This window comes from Schistocerca serialis, chromosome 8, assembly GCF_023864345.2.
Source record: "Schistocerca serialis cubense isolate TAMUIC-IGC-003099 chromosome 8, iqSchSeri2.2, whole genome shotgun sequence".
Classification (NCBI taxonomy): domain Eukaryota; kingdom Metazoa; phylum Arthropoda; class Insecta; order Orthoptera; family Acrididae; genus Schistocerca; species Schistocerca serialis.
The window spans coordinates 240,636,323-240,650,838 of record NC_064645.1 but is presented as its reverse complement, the minus strand read 5'-3'; the positions used below and the strand labels follow the sequence as shown (position 1 = coordinate 240,650,838).

General features: G+C 39.9%; 1 protein-coding gene across 1 annotated transcript in view; it reads right to left on the bottom strand.

The window, feature by feature from the left end:
* The window catches only part of LOC126416950 (neural-cadherin-like), a 154,475-nt gene that overhangs the window by 33,993 nt on the left and 105,966 nt on the right, over positions 1-14,516 (bottom strand). Inside the window, exon 10 of the mRNA XM_050084830.1 lies at positions 6,990-7,198. Within this exon, the coding sequence (XP_049940787.1) occupies positions 6,990-7,198 (209 nt within the window). The remainder of the gene's footprint in view (positions 1-6,989; positions 7,199-14,516) is intronic.

The following is a 14,516-nucleotide window of genomic DNA, read 5'->3' as shown; positions in this document are numbered from 1 at the left end:
GCTCAGTTTAGTTAAATAGGTTCACGTTGTTAGTAACTTTTGCATTTTTTCTTTTGTACGAAGTAAGACTTAACTCCTAACATGACAAAAAGAAATACAGCAAGCAATGGGCAGACATTCTATTAACTTTCCAGGAGCAATAATGTTTAAATTTTTTGTCCAAAGTACTGATTCAATTTTTCTGAAGCACACTATTCACGGAGACTCTGGTAAAATTAATGTCAAAGAGTGTGGCTATCATACACAGACGTAATGGATTATTACCTTAACACCAAAATATCCCAGGCACAAGAAAGTGTCTGACATAATGGATCTGCTTCCCTATATACATGTGGTATATCATGAAACCATACAGCAGGTTGATGAACATGAATTGCCGTCAGTGATGCCAAATGATGGCACTGAAGCTTTGGTGTAATGGAATGACAAGCCACAAAATTATATGTATTACCTGTACTTTTTATTGTTTTTCACTATATGCAGTAATTAAACAAGTTCTGTTTCACGTGAAAAGGATACCTTATGGCATGTAGTACTTTATAATACAATAAATATACTTATATAATAGAGGGAAACATTCCAAGTTATATAGGTGATGTGACCTACCAAAAGAAAGCGCTGGCAGGTCGATAGACATACAAACAAACACAAACATACACACAAAATTCTAGCTTTCGCAACCAACGGCTGCTTCGTCAGGAAAGAGGGAAGGAGAGGGAAAGACGAAAGGATGTGGGTTTTAAGGGAGAGGGTATGGAGTCATTCCAATCCCGGGAGCGGAAAGACTTACCTTAGGGGAAAAAAGGACGGGTATACACTCACACACACACACATATCCATCCACACATATACAGACACAAGCAGGCATATTCAAAGGCAAAGAGTTTGGGCAGAGATGTCAGTCGAGGCGGAAGTGCAGAGGCAAAGATGTTGTTGAATGACAGGTGAGGTATGAGTGGCGGCAACTTGAAATTAGCGGAGATTGAGGCCTGGTGGATATCGGGAAGAGAGGATATATTGAAGGGCAAGTTCCCATCTCCGGAGTTCAGATAGGTTGGTGTTAGTGGGAAGTATCCAGATAACCCGGATCGCGTAACACTGTGCCAAGATGTGCTGGCCATGCACCAAGGCATGTTTAGCCACAGGGTGATCCTCATTACCAACAAACACTGTCTGCCTGTGTCCATTCATGCAAATTGACAGTTTGTTGCTGGTCATTCCCACATAGAATGCGTCACAGTGTAGGCAGGTCAGTTGGTAAATCACGTGGGTGCTTTCACACGTGGCTCTGCCTTTGATCGTGTACAGCTTCCGGGTTACAGGACTGGAGTAGGTGGTGGTGGGAGGGTGCATGGGACAGGTTTTACACTGGGGGCGGTTACAAGGGTAGGAGCCAGAGGGCAGGGAAGGTGGTTTGGGGATCTCATAGGGATGAACTAAGAGGTTACGAAGGTTAGGTGGACGGCGGAAAGACACTCTTGGTGGAGTGGGGAGGATTTCATGAAGGATGGATCTCATTTCAGGGCAGGATTTGAGTAAGTCATATCCCTGCTGGAGAGCCACATTCAGAGTCTAATCCAGTCCCGGAAAGTATCCTGTCACAAGTGGGGCACTTTTGTGGTTCTTCTGTGTGAGGTTCTGGGTTTGAGGGGGTGAGGAAGTGGCTCTGGTTATTTGCTTCTATACCAGGTCGGGAGGGTAGTTGCGGGATGCGAAAGCTGTTTTCAGGTTGTTGGTGTAACGGTTCAGGGATTCCGGACTGGAGCAGATTCGTTTGCCACGAAGACCTAGGCTGTAGGGAAGGGACCGTTTAATGTGGAATGGGTGGCAGCTGTCATAATGGAGGTACTGTTGCTTGTTGGTGGGTTTGATGTGGACGGCCGTGTGAAGCTGGCCATTGGACAGGTGGAGGTCAATGTCAAGGAAAGCGGCATGGGATTTGGAGTAGAACCAGGTGCATCTAATGGAACCAAAGGAGTTGAGGTTGGAGAGGAAATTCTGGAGTTCTTCTTCACTGTGAGTCCAGATCATGAAGATGTCATCAATAAATCTGTACCAAACTTTGGGTTGGCAGGCCTGGGTGGGTCAGAGATGGGAACTTGCCCTTCAATATATCCTCTCTTCCCGATATCCACCAGGCCTCAATCTCCGCTAATTTCAAGTTGCCGCCACTCATACCTCACCTGTCATTCAACAACATCTTTGCCTCTGCACTTCCGCCTCGACTGACATCTCTGCCCAAACTCTTTGCCTTTGAATATGTCTGCTTGTGTCTGTATATGTGTGGATGGATATGTGTGTGTGTGTGTGTGAGTGTATACCCGTCCTTTTTTTTCCCCTAAGGTAAGTCTTTCCGCTCCCGGGATTGGAATGACTCCTTACCCTCTCCCTTAAAACCCACATCCTTTCGTCTTTCCCTCTCCTTCCCTCTTTCCTGATGAAGCAGCCGTTGGTTGCGAAAGCTAGAATTTTGTGTGTATGTTTGTGTTTGTTTGTATGTCTATCGACCTGCCAGCGCTTTCTTTTGGTAAGTCACTTCACCTTTGTTTGTAGATATATTTTTCCCACGTGGAATGTTTCCCTAAGATGGTGTGACTTACTAAACGAGAAAGTGCTGGTAGATACACACAATAAAAAACACACAAACACACACACAAATTTCAAGCTTTCGCAACCCAAGGTTGCTTCATCAGGAAAGAGGGAAGGAGAGGGAAAGACGAAAGGATGTGGGTTTTAAGGGAGAGGGTAAGGAGTCATTCCAATCCCGGGAGTGGAAAGACTTACCTTAGGGGGAAAAAGGACAGGGGAATGACCAGCAACAAACTGTCAATTTGCATGAACGGACACAGGCAGACAGTGTTAGTAATGAGGATCACCCTGTGGCTAAACATGCCTTGGTGCACGGCCAGCACATCTTGGCACGGTGTTACACCATGCGGGTTGTCTGGATACTTCCCACTGACACCAACCTATCAGAACTCTGGGGATGGGAACTTGCCCTTCAATATATTCTCTCTTCCCGTTACCCACCAGGCCTCAACCTCCGCTAATTTCAAGTTGCTGCCCCTTCTACATCACCTGTCATTCAACAACATCTTTTCCTCTGTACTTCCGCCTCGACTGACATCTCTGCCCAACCTCTTTGCATTTACATAAGTCTGCCTATGTCTGTATATGTGTGTGTGCGAGTGTATACCTGTCCTTTTCCCCCCTAAGGTAAGTCTTCCCGCTCCCGGGATTGGAATGACTCCTTACCCTCTCCCTTAAAACCCACATCCTTTCGTCTTTCCCTCTCCTTCCCTCTTTCATGATGAAGCAACCTTGGGTTGTGAAAGCTTGAAATTTGTGTGTGTGTTTGTGTGTTTTTCATTGTGTCTATCTACCAATAAATATACTTATTACGTCAATCACCTGATTTATGAAATTTTTTGAACCTTCTTACATCTCTCCTGTAAAGATTTACTCACTGTGGCTTACCATTATCTAGTCCCAAATGCCTCATATATAGAATGATAGAAAATATGAAACTAATGAAAAGCTGAAAATATTTGACAAAAAGGAAGCTCATGCCAATCACAATAAAAGATGATTATTGCTGAAGTTTCTGAGTCATCCATGTTTGACAATCACTGTCATAATCCAGGGAGGTACTGCATTCACATAGTACCTTGAATACAAACAATATACAACAACTTTTGCTTAACTGGATTAAATTTCAGTGGACAAAACACAAGCTCTTTATAATACCATATGGGACAATGAAATATCTGAAATATCAGGATGATATCTGACCTCTTTAAATTATTAAGAAATCCTTTCTCATGATTAACTTATCCAAAGAGCACATTAACACTCAGAGCAACAGGACATGAAATGGCTAGTAATGTAATATATACGAAATATTGTATTCATGATCTACGGAACAGGTATTAATGTAATGTAATGTCCCAGCATGCAGGATGCATTTGGTCAGTTCCTCAGCAGCCTTGTCTCTCCCTTACTGAACACACAGGAGTTACAAAGACAGTGATACAGGTTTCATCCACAGTTATTACAATTATTGTCAGCAGAAGTCAATGTCAATGTGCCACTTGTGATAATGTTTGATGTGATAATATTCCTTGTTACAACTTATTACCGCGCTTTCATTTCATATCTGCAGTATGCTCATTTTATTTCCTTCTTAGTGTTCTCTCAGCTGTTACTCCAAGGGCTGTAGGTTATGACATCCCAAAAAAGAAGAACTAGTCTCTGGTGCAAATTTGATAAACTGAGTGTTTATGATTTATGCTTTTGTTTTGCAGAAGTCAATTTTAATTACAATGTAATTAAATGATAGTTGTAACACTTGTATTAATAATATTCTTAACATGTGAACAAGCTTTTAAAAGATCTCTGACTATTGTAAGGGTATAGATATTAGTACAGTTCCTACATATTGAATCTTGCCATTACTCATATCTGCTGGACTAGAGCCCGTAGGTGGTACAGGAATGCCCCATAACTGAAGTGTGTGAGTATTTTGGTGCTTGCTGATTTGGTGCATGTCTGCTGATTGGAGGAAGTCTGCAGAATGAATAACTGGTGAGTGCGTAAAGTATGTGGAACTTTAATAGTTGTTGATTCACATCAGTTTTGTGTGAAATGAAACTGCCTATAGTGTTTTATGGTGAGCTGACTGTCACAGAAAAGCAATGGGTTAACTCAAGAGGAGTTGTGGAATTGTGGGAATGTTAGTGAAATGTGAATGAGCTTCACACATTATATGGATGTTTTCTATGAACTTAAAACTTAATAAATACAATGTCTAGTAAATCTATTCTAATTTCAACAGACTTTTCTCATCATTTTTGTATGTTACTGTGGAGTGATGAGAGTAGGAATTTGATTGGGCACCTGTCACTCAGGCAGATGGTTTGGAACTTTATTATTGTGATACTTATATCTTGGGAGTAAAGCTATCTGCTAACTGTGAAGATCAGGTCCAATACCAAACCAATATGACAGCAAACTAAAGAAGTCAGCATTCATGAATCAACATTACTCCAAAACCAGCATGGGGCTTTACACAATACTTTTGGTGTGCTTCACATTAAGTCGATAATATTTTATAATTTTCAGCCTCATATTTTAAATACTTTGTGCATATTTTTTGTTTTATCAGTAAAAATTTCCGTTGTTATCTTGTGTGTGTAAAGTAGTTGCATACAAGTACCTACTCAGTTAACAAAATATAATGAAACTTCCTGGCAGATTAAAACTGTGTGCTGGACGAAGACTTGAACTCGGGAATGTCATCAGGAGACTCATACTCATCATATCATCGATGCCCACTCCTCATGTCTGTCAATCAGTGTTTCTGCCTCTAGGTCCTGCAGTCCCCAGTTCAATTTCTAACGATGTTAGAGATTTTCTACATGCAGGGACTGGTTCTTTGCATTGTCCTCATCATTTCAACTCATCATCTTTATGTGCAAGTCACCAAAGTGGTGTCAAACAGAAGGAGTTGCACTAGGTGACTTACTACGCCAGATAGGTTCTCCTGACGAATAATTCCAAATGATCATTTCATTTTTAGTATGGATAACTTCATTTGTTTAATATCATATACCTATTTACAAAAATGGAAAAAAAATCACCATACTATCAGCTTACATCTTTGCCATCTCTTCACTGATTTCTTTTTTGCTAACTATGGCTCTACACTCTATGCAAATAACACAACTATTTGTGGCTGTTTATTAAAGTTGCATTTGCTATTTTGGCTCTACAATCTGTACACACAAGGGATAAGTTTGTGGCTGACAACTGAAGTTGCTTTTGCTACAAGCAATTTGCGATGGAATCAATTATGATCTTTCTCTCTCTATAGCCAGAGCTAGCAAAATAAAAACCTGTTTAAAGATGGCAAAGATTGGCTAATAGTATACTGATTTATTGGAACTCTTTTCTTATATATATTTTTTGTACGTAGGACAAGTTGGCTATCTTTGATATGATATGATGGGTACAGATCATTACACACACAATAATGAGCTGAAACAGTCTAACAGCATGTTGGTTAATCTTTGGAATGCAATACCGTAGCAGTTTTGCATGGCATGGGTTGGACAAGACCTTGGTAGGCTTACAGAGATATGTGCCAACAAACAGCTACATATAGGTCATGCACTTCTGGTAAAGTATGGGCCGGTGATGGGTGGGTGAGGAGCTGACACCCAACAGTGTTCCAGATTCAGGTCAGGCAAATCTTGTAGCAAGGGCACTTGTGCCTACACCAGCATTGTACTCTGTCATTATACATGTCACAGATCACAACATATCCTGCTTAACAGAATGGAAAAACCTCCAAAATCAATTTTTTGTGATGAGGCATAGATGTCCAACACCTTGTTGCCTACTCATGCTTTCATCATTCTTCAACCAGTTTCCTTAAATGCTCACAACAGTAGCACGTGAGCAGTTGAATAGTTTCATTGTCTCTGAGATGTTCATTTCCAAACACTGGACTGTAACAATTTGTCTTTTGTCAAAGCAACTTATCACAGTGGATTTTTCCATTTGCAGTGAGCATTATTAATAAAATGATTCCCCATTCATCTCTGCTGTGCTTATATACTTTCCTCACTGCATCTTGTTCCCACAATGTAACTGGGTGGTATTCAGTCTCCCAGTGGGCAGTGGTCATAATGTTTTGGGCTAATCAGTCACAAAAGACAGCAAATGGAGATGAATCACTCAAATTTAAAAATGCAGCCTCAAACAAAGTTACAAAGCTAATTCAGTTCATATAATACATGGACTATTATAGGTATAATCAAAGTGTTAAAACAGCCATAGAATTAAAGTACAACCTTCGTCAAATATGTGCTTAACCATTATCAACTGGATTTGTCTAAACCTAAATTTATCACACTAGTGTACAGTTTTATTAAGCAAATCCAACTATGTAAATTTCTAGCTCTCACATCATTCAAGTTTTCCCTTACCTGATATTTATAAACCAACACATTTTTATTTCCAGGTCCCATTTTGTTGTCATTGATATCACCAATAACAATTCTCACAGTTGCTGTTCCAGAGAGCTGAGGGTGGCCAGCATCTGTCACTAGTATAGGTACAAAGTACTCTTTTTGTTCTTCTCGGTCAAAAGACCTCAATGATGATATAACAGCTGAGCCATGGCCATTCGGACCTTCTGTTGATGAAAACTACTTGAACTAGTGAAACAGATAAGTAACATTGTTACAAGTCACTTTAAAACTATAAACTTATTCAAGAAATGAGGATATTTTTCATTATACTGCCACAAATAATAATCATTTCCAGAAAGATTTCTCTCACAATCGTGTGAGCATATCTCCACTTACAAAAGGAGAAACAGATAAACTAAATGTAACACATTTATTTCATATCTTTTATTTCCAGAACTGAAGCACGTATACATATTTTAGGAGGGAAACTGAACCAATGCATTTGAAAAAAAGGTCACAGAAGGGATCCAGACATGCGTATAGCTACTTCTCCAAGTACTGCAGTGTCAAAGCAAATTAACAGTTTTGCAGTATAATACACCACTAAGATATTTTGAGGGAACCTGGACATACTAAGTAGCAAGAGATAAACCAGAACCTTCAATGCCAACACATGTTCATACAAAGCAGGCACACCTCACACACACGACTGCCATCTCTGGCAGCTCAGACCAGCATTCCAGTCTGAACTGCTGGAGATGGCAGTCATGTGTATGTGAGCTATACTTGCTTATTTGAATGTGTGTGCACTTTCTTTTTTGAATAAGACTTTCACGAAAAGCTACATGTGTAATAGTCTTTTCATTACGTCTGTCTGCAACTTAACATGTCATCTTTATGGTGAGTAGTAATCTACCCTTTTCTTTATATTGTTGACACTCCAACCCTGGGTTTCCATTGTTTGAAATTGCATGTAGGAGTAAACATAGTCCCCAAGGATAGATGCTTACTTGTGTTAATTGATTGCGCCTTCCAGAATGATGTGATCACCCAGGGAATGTCACAAATTACATTCCCCATATCATAATGCTCCCTCCTTGTTTGCCTTCAGACGTTTCATGCCATACACAACAAGAGCCACCTGATGGACAATGAATGTGATTCATCGGAAAAGGCCACCGGTCACCATTCAGTGGATATTCAGCTGTCATACTGCCATGCAAATTCCATCCTTCAACACCAATGAACAGCAGTCGGCACGGATGCCTGAACCAGGTATCTGCTGTGGAGTACTATAGCAGCAACTTTTACTATATGGCCATTGAGGAAACACTGTTGGCAGCCCCTAGGTTCATCTGTATGGTCAGTTGCATGTCTATTTGCCAGTACCTATCTTTGCAGCTATCGTTCGCCTCTGTCATCTATGGCCCCCTGGTGCACCGCAGTTGTCTGGGCACCAGTTGTAGATAGCCTCATTTTGTCATGCATGGTATGCTTTAAGCATGGCAGCACGTAAATAGTTTACAAGCTTAGCCATTTTGAAATGCTTACATCCTCGGCCCAAAAGCCAATGATTGTGCCCATTTGGATGTAAGATAAATCACTCATTTTTCATATTATGACAATGACTGCATAATTTTCTACAGCTCCTCCAGTCAACGAACTTTATATATCCTCCACTGATAGTGCTGCCACCTGCTATCCGTGAATGGTTATTGCATGCTGATGTTGAACAGAGGTGGTGGTCACATTAATGTGACTTGATTGTGTAAATATACTAGCCAGTGACCCTCCTCTAACAAAGCCTAATTTAAGAGCTTCAGTTTACAAGCATCTCTTTCCTGAGATTTCCCATGAGAAACTAGGGTCTAATTCAAGTATTTGCTCAGTACATACTTTTAAACTTTCACAGTATTACATTATTGCATTCTTTCTGTTACAGAATTAAAGATTCATTCTGGAAACAAACAATTTGATTTTGAGCATGTAGATGCAAAAACTCTATTTCTTCAACTGACATTTCCACCTTTGGCAATCTACCAAGTGACATGATAGACTGGAGTTGCAGCACTTACATACAGACTTTTAAACCCAAGGCCATGCCACTACACAAGTGGTTGCAAACACACAAGGGCCAGAAATGACATTTGGCAGCAAATATATGAATTTATGGTTAGAAACTTGATATTATGATATGTAGATGGTTCAATAAGAGCTGGACATTAACTACGTATTTGAAAGTTGATCAAAGGAAGTATTGAATTCTATGCTTCATCCCACCTGAAATCATTATCTCTCATAATTAAATCCTTTGCCTAGTAAATTTCTATTTCTTCCTTCACCATCATGCCTCAGAACAATGGTTGATGCTAGAATTTTGACATTGTCATATAGAAGAGAGTGGCTAGTGTCAATGCAGTGCCCAACAACAACTTGTTTATTGGACTTTAAGAGACAGTGCATATTCAGTATTCCATGCAGCTCTAAATTTCTGTACATATTGTCTGCCTCAATGTATGAAATGTCATACTTACAGGGCACTATCTAAACCCTAGCCTTGCGGAGCACCATTAGATGAAAATTTCTGTCCTCTAAGCTCAAATTTTATCTGAAGGAACAAAAAAAAAAAAAAGTCACCTGGGACTAGACCAGGTGAGTAAGAAGAGTGGCCAAGTAGCTGACACTGAAATTCATGGATTTTCACCATGGCAACCGCTGAAATGTTATACAGCGCACTGTCTTAGTGAAAATTTTTTTTCTTCTGCAAATGTTAGCTTTTTTAAATTTCTGCATTCAGCTTGTCAAGTAATGTCACTTACTATGCTCATATAGTATTTCGTCCTTTTTCTCTAACATCATTTGGTGAACTTGAGAAATGTTGTCACCAATGGTTACAGTTTTTGCCTATCCCAAACGTTCATTATTACCCAAACTGCTACATACGTACACACGTATCCAGTGATGAAAGGTCTTGCAGACCCACATGCTGCTTCCACAGACTGTCTCCATTCCTTTCTGTTTGTGCTTGGTTCTTCCAGGTGGCTTCAATCCCCAGGCCTGGCAGGAACTTTACCAGGACATCCATCCAACACTGCCTTGGTTGCCCTATGGGGTGTTTGGCATTTGGTTTCCCCTTGAGTGCTTTCTTCATCTGTCTTTCTTCTAGCATATTAGAGCTGCATGGCCTGCCGACTGGACTGTTTTGCTCTTCAGCTTCTCTAGGATTGTTGGTTGTTGGATCAACAGGTAGATTTCCTCATTTCCCTCCTCCTTGTATGGCCGCCTTTAAATTCAGATGCCAAAAATTTCACAGTGCAGAGTCCTCATACATAGCAACCAACTGGTGCTCAATTTGTGCAAGCCTACCTTTCAAAAACAAAAATATACTAACATCTCTGTACTCAATTGTCTCCATTTTCGCAAAAACCCTCATGTTGACTCCCTAAAACAACTGTCAAATAACTGCACATCGAAAATGGCTGAAATTTTGGTGAGCTACTATGCATGTGCAACAGATTTCCCAACTTTTGTTGACAAGTACTACCATCTTCATGCTGATATTGGAAACTTTTCAGACTACCCTCATACATGTCCATATGAGTTGGCCTGCAGCAAACTGCATTTCCCATACTGCCGTCATCTATGAGATGAAACTAAACATTGAATAATGGAAGGCACCTTTCCATTCTGACTTGCACTGTAAACTGAGTATTTCCATGAATGGAATTTAGCCACTTCAAAACTTGATGTAACTCACACTCCCCATGGGGACCACTCTCTACAGATGTAATCAACAAATCTCCAAAATACAGGAGGTCTTAAACTAGTAGAGTCCAGTGCCTCTCTTTGAAATATTTCGTAAATAAATTAGCCACCCATAGTGACAATTGCAGTGTGTTAATAAATTCATTATCAAATCTGAACATTTTTGAATAAAGCTATAACATTTTTATCAAAACGTTTGCTATTAAGAGATAAATATGTTGAAGGAGGACCCTTAGTAAGTAAGGATATCACATCTTAACTGACTAATATGGCAGAACTGATCAGTGTCAGTGATTATGTTTACCAATACAGTTGACAGAACTGTGTACCGTATATAAAGAGGCTAAGTTGTTATTTGGTGAGCCAATGTTACTCACTATTGGTCAAATAGGAACATCATTCTTATGATTTTATGGAGTCCATTAGGCCTAAGAGGAATGAAACCTCTTGGTTTCAATCTTTTCACTCCCTCTGGAAAGAAAGCAGAGGCATTCAGAAGTGCAGCAGTCTTTCTCATAATATGGTTGATAGAGTGTTCTGATATGTGCTGTTACACAGTAAACTACATAGTGGTCCAGAAAAAAGACATACCGTTACAATTCTTACATAGGGGAAACTCATTTTATGTATTCAAAGTAACCCCAATTAGCAGCCAAACAATGTCAATATCGCTGAACTGTTGGCTGAACTATGGCTATTAGAGTTGCCAGTGTGGTAGCAGCACAGAATGCCTTAATGGTTTCTCATAGCCTGCATTCAGTGATACTGATGAACTACATTTTTCAAGGTCTCCTCAAGGTAGAAATCAAGAGGTGTAAGGTCTGGAGGCTGTGTTGGGCACTCAACAGCTCCTCTTTGATCAATCCATTGCCCAGGTAGATATTCATCCAAGCAGGCTCTGTCATCTCTGTGGTAGTGAGGCGGAGTGCCATCATGTTGTAGGTACAATCTTTCATTCCCAAACACCTCTCAGATGGCAAGTAAAACTAATGTTTCTGCAGCATGCGAAGATACTTCTCACCAGTTACGGTGAGAATGGGCCAATCAAACCGCGCGATGACAGACCACACCACACATCAACACCTGGTAGATTAAAATGTTTGTCCTCACCAACATGAGGATTTCCAAGAGACCAGTACATGCAGTTGTGGTAGTTTACAGTATCATTCAATTTGAATTGCACCTTGTAAGACAATACAACCATCCCTGCAAACTATTTATCTTTACAAACCATGCCTTCAAACCATTCACAGTACTCCATCCTTTGATCCAGGTCATCCTTGTTCACAGTGTGCACCAAACTTGGAATGTATACTTTCCACTTTGCACCCTCCAGAATTCATCATATGCTTGATTGCCTTACCCAGCTTTCATGTGCACCCTGTTTCACAGATTTTTGAGGTTACCTTCTAAAATGTTGCAACACAGCAGTGCTGGAAGCTGGACTTGTTGACATTCTTGGTTGGCCAGACCTTTCCTTATGAACGTCCTGAATAGTAATGTCAGTTTCACATTTATCCTGAATATGATAAATTGTTGTATGTGTTTTGTAAACATTACACCACTGCTGTTGTACTTCTGTCATGTTTTCGTACTACCAGTACCACTTCAACATAGCTTTGCATTCCTCAAACAACAGTCTTAACTTCATTCTTTGCTGAACTATAATTTTCTGGAAAACACATGCCAAGATCTGTTGAGAGAACAATGGACTATGCTACCATGCAAAAATGCAATGGTATCTCATTTGGGTCCAAAGATATTAATTACCAAAGAGTGTATGGACCTCTCTGTATACAGCTTATTATGATAGTTGTCAAGAGAAACTGAAGAGTTGTATTACCTTTGTCAGCTGAAAGAACCAACATCTGACCTCATGAATTTTAGGCAGTGCAGCTCACTCCATTACAGATATATTACTCCTTTGTGGGCAAGATTTCATAATATCCCAGAAACTTTCAAATCTTATTTCTCATGCTGACCCCGTAGAAAGTGGCTGAATTCTTCAAAGATAGGCATTAGCAGAACTTTTGTTGTAAGTACCAAGTTCAATCCTTTAATTAAAGCCATCACTTCAGCATCACCCAGATCTCTACCATTTGTATTAATCATGGAGCATCAACTAATAGTTTTCTGCTGCAAATAAGGCTCAAGTCAGCTAAACATTGGCTGAGTGTGACCACCTCATGAACCCAGTTCTGTGAGCTGTTGGATACTTCCACAGAGGTCTTCAGGTGCTAGCAATATTGTTTTTCAGAAACCAAATCCAAATTCTGTTAGTTGCCAAATGCGGTAGTGCACTGCACTGACGCTAGCCATTCTACAGTGTATGACAATGTCAACATTCTAGTATCAGCTTGTAGTGCTTCGAGAGTTTCCATGTAAATTCTAGAACCACTTGGCCTTCCTCCATCTCAAACCCACGATATTTTAAACAGAAGGGTGACAGAGATGAATCTGACCTACCGCGCATTGCATGTTTGTGTGTGCAGGTCTAAAAACAGTTACGAGCTAAATATGAATGTGGCGGCCGAACGGCAGCCAACAAGTATCTGCTGTATGATCCGTAGATTCAGTGTATGTGCAGAGAAGGGCCTGTGCTATTCTTTGCTGGTTTAGTGACTGTGACGATTGTTAAGGACAAATGAAGAAATGAGATTAGACTTTTAAGTAATTCATGTGTTTGACTTGCTAGAAGCAAGACATGTTCATAAATTATGTGGTTGTTAAACCAACGCTATTGTAAATGTATGTAGTCAAGTCTAATGTGAGACAAATCGGTTGACTTGCATACTTTCGAATATTTATGTGAGAAATGGTGAATTTGTTCTTTGTGGAAGTTGAAATATACCAAGACTAAACTAAAAGTATTCTGTGAGTACCCACTTATTTCAAGAGTAGAGAGAGAGAGAGAGAGAGAGAGAGAGAGAGAGAGAGAGAGAGAGAGAGAGAGAGAGAGAGAGCTTTATTCTTCAGAGAAGAAGTTTTGGAGATCGACATGGCTGACTATCCAGAGACGAAGATCAGCTGTGGATACCAAGTACATCAACTGATGTGAGAGACGTGTGAAGTTGGCAAACCAGCTCCACTTCACTTCTTGTCATCTAAAGCATTAGAAGCCCCATCATTCCAGGGCTTGGTGCTGGAGGGAGTAGTGGAAATTTGTCTGACAAAGGATGTAATTAATATAGATAGTGGATACAGCCTGGAAAAAGCATGGTATCTTGCACTTTTTTTGATAAACTCACAAAAATGTCACTACACTGCAGCTCGTATTGCTGTGTTAATATCCTAACAAGGATCGAACAATTAACAGCAGATAAAGTTCACACAATGTTCTCTGCCACTGAATGGCTCACTCAGAAGAGGTGACAGGTATACAGCCAAATTATCATCTGAAGAAATGTTTATGCCACTTATATGGTACTGTCACAGTACAAAGTGAAAGCAACATATAGAATGACGACCTACATGATTCATTTCATACACTAACATATCATATAACTGGCATTAACATGGTGTTCCTATATGGTCAAATAATGAATATGATATTCTTGACATGTAGTACAACATGCAATATAACTGATTTGGAACAGACAATAATACATCACTTGAAAATGGATAAAAAGTCAAAATTCAAATATTGTATCCTGAAGGAAATAAAATAACAGCCAAATGGCAGCAGTATTATTATTTACACAACACAAACTCAATTATTGCCAACACATATCCTTGCAGTAAATTAGCACCCCATTTATCTTACAATACAGGAGTTAT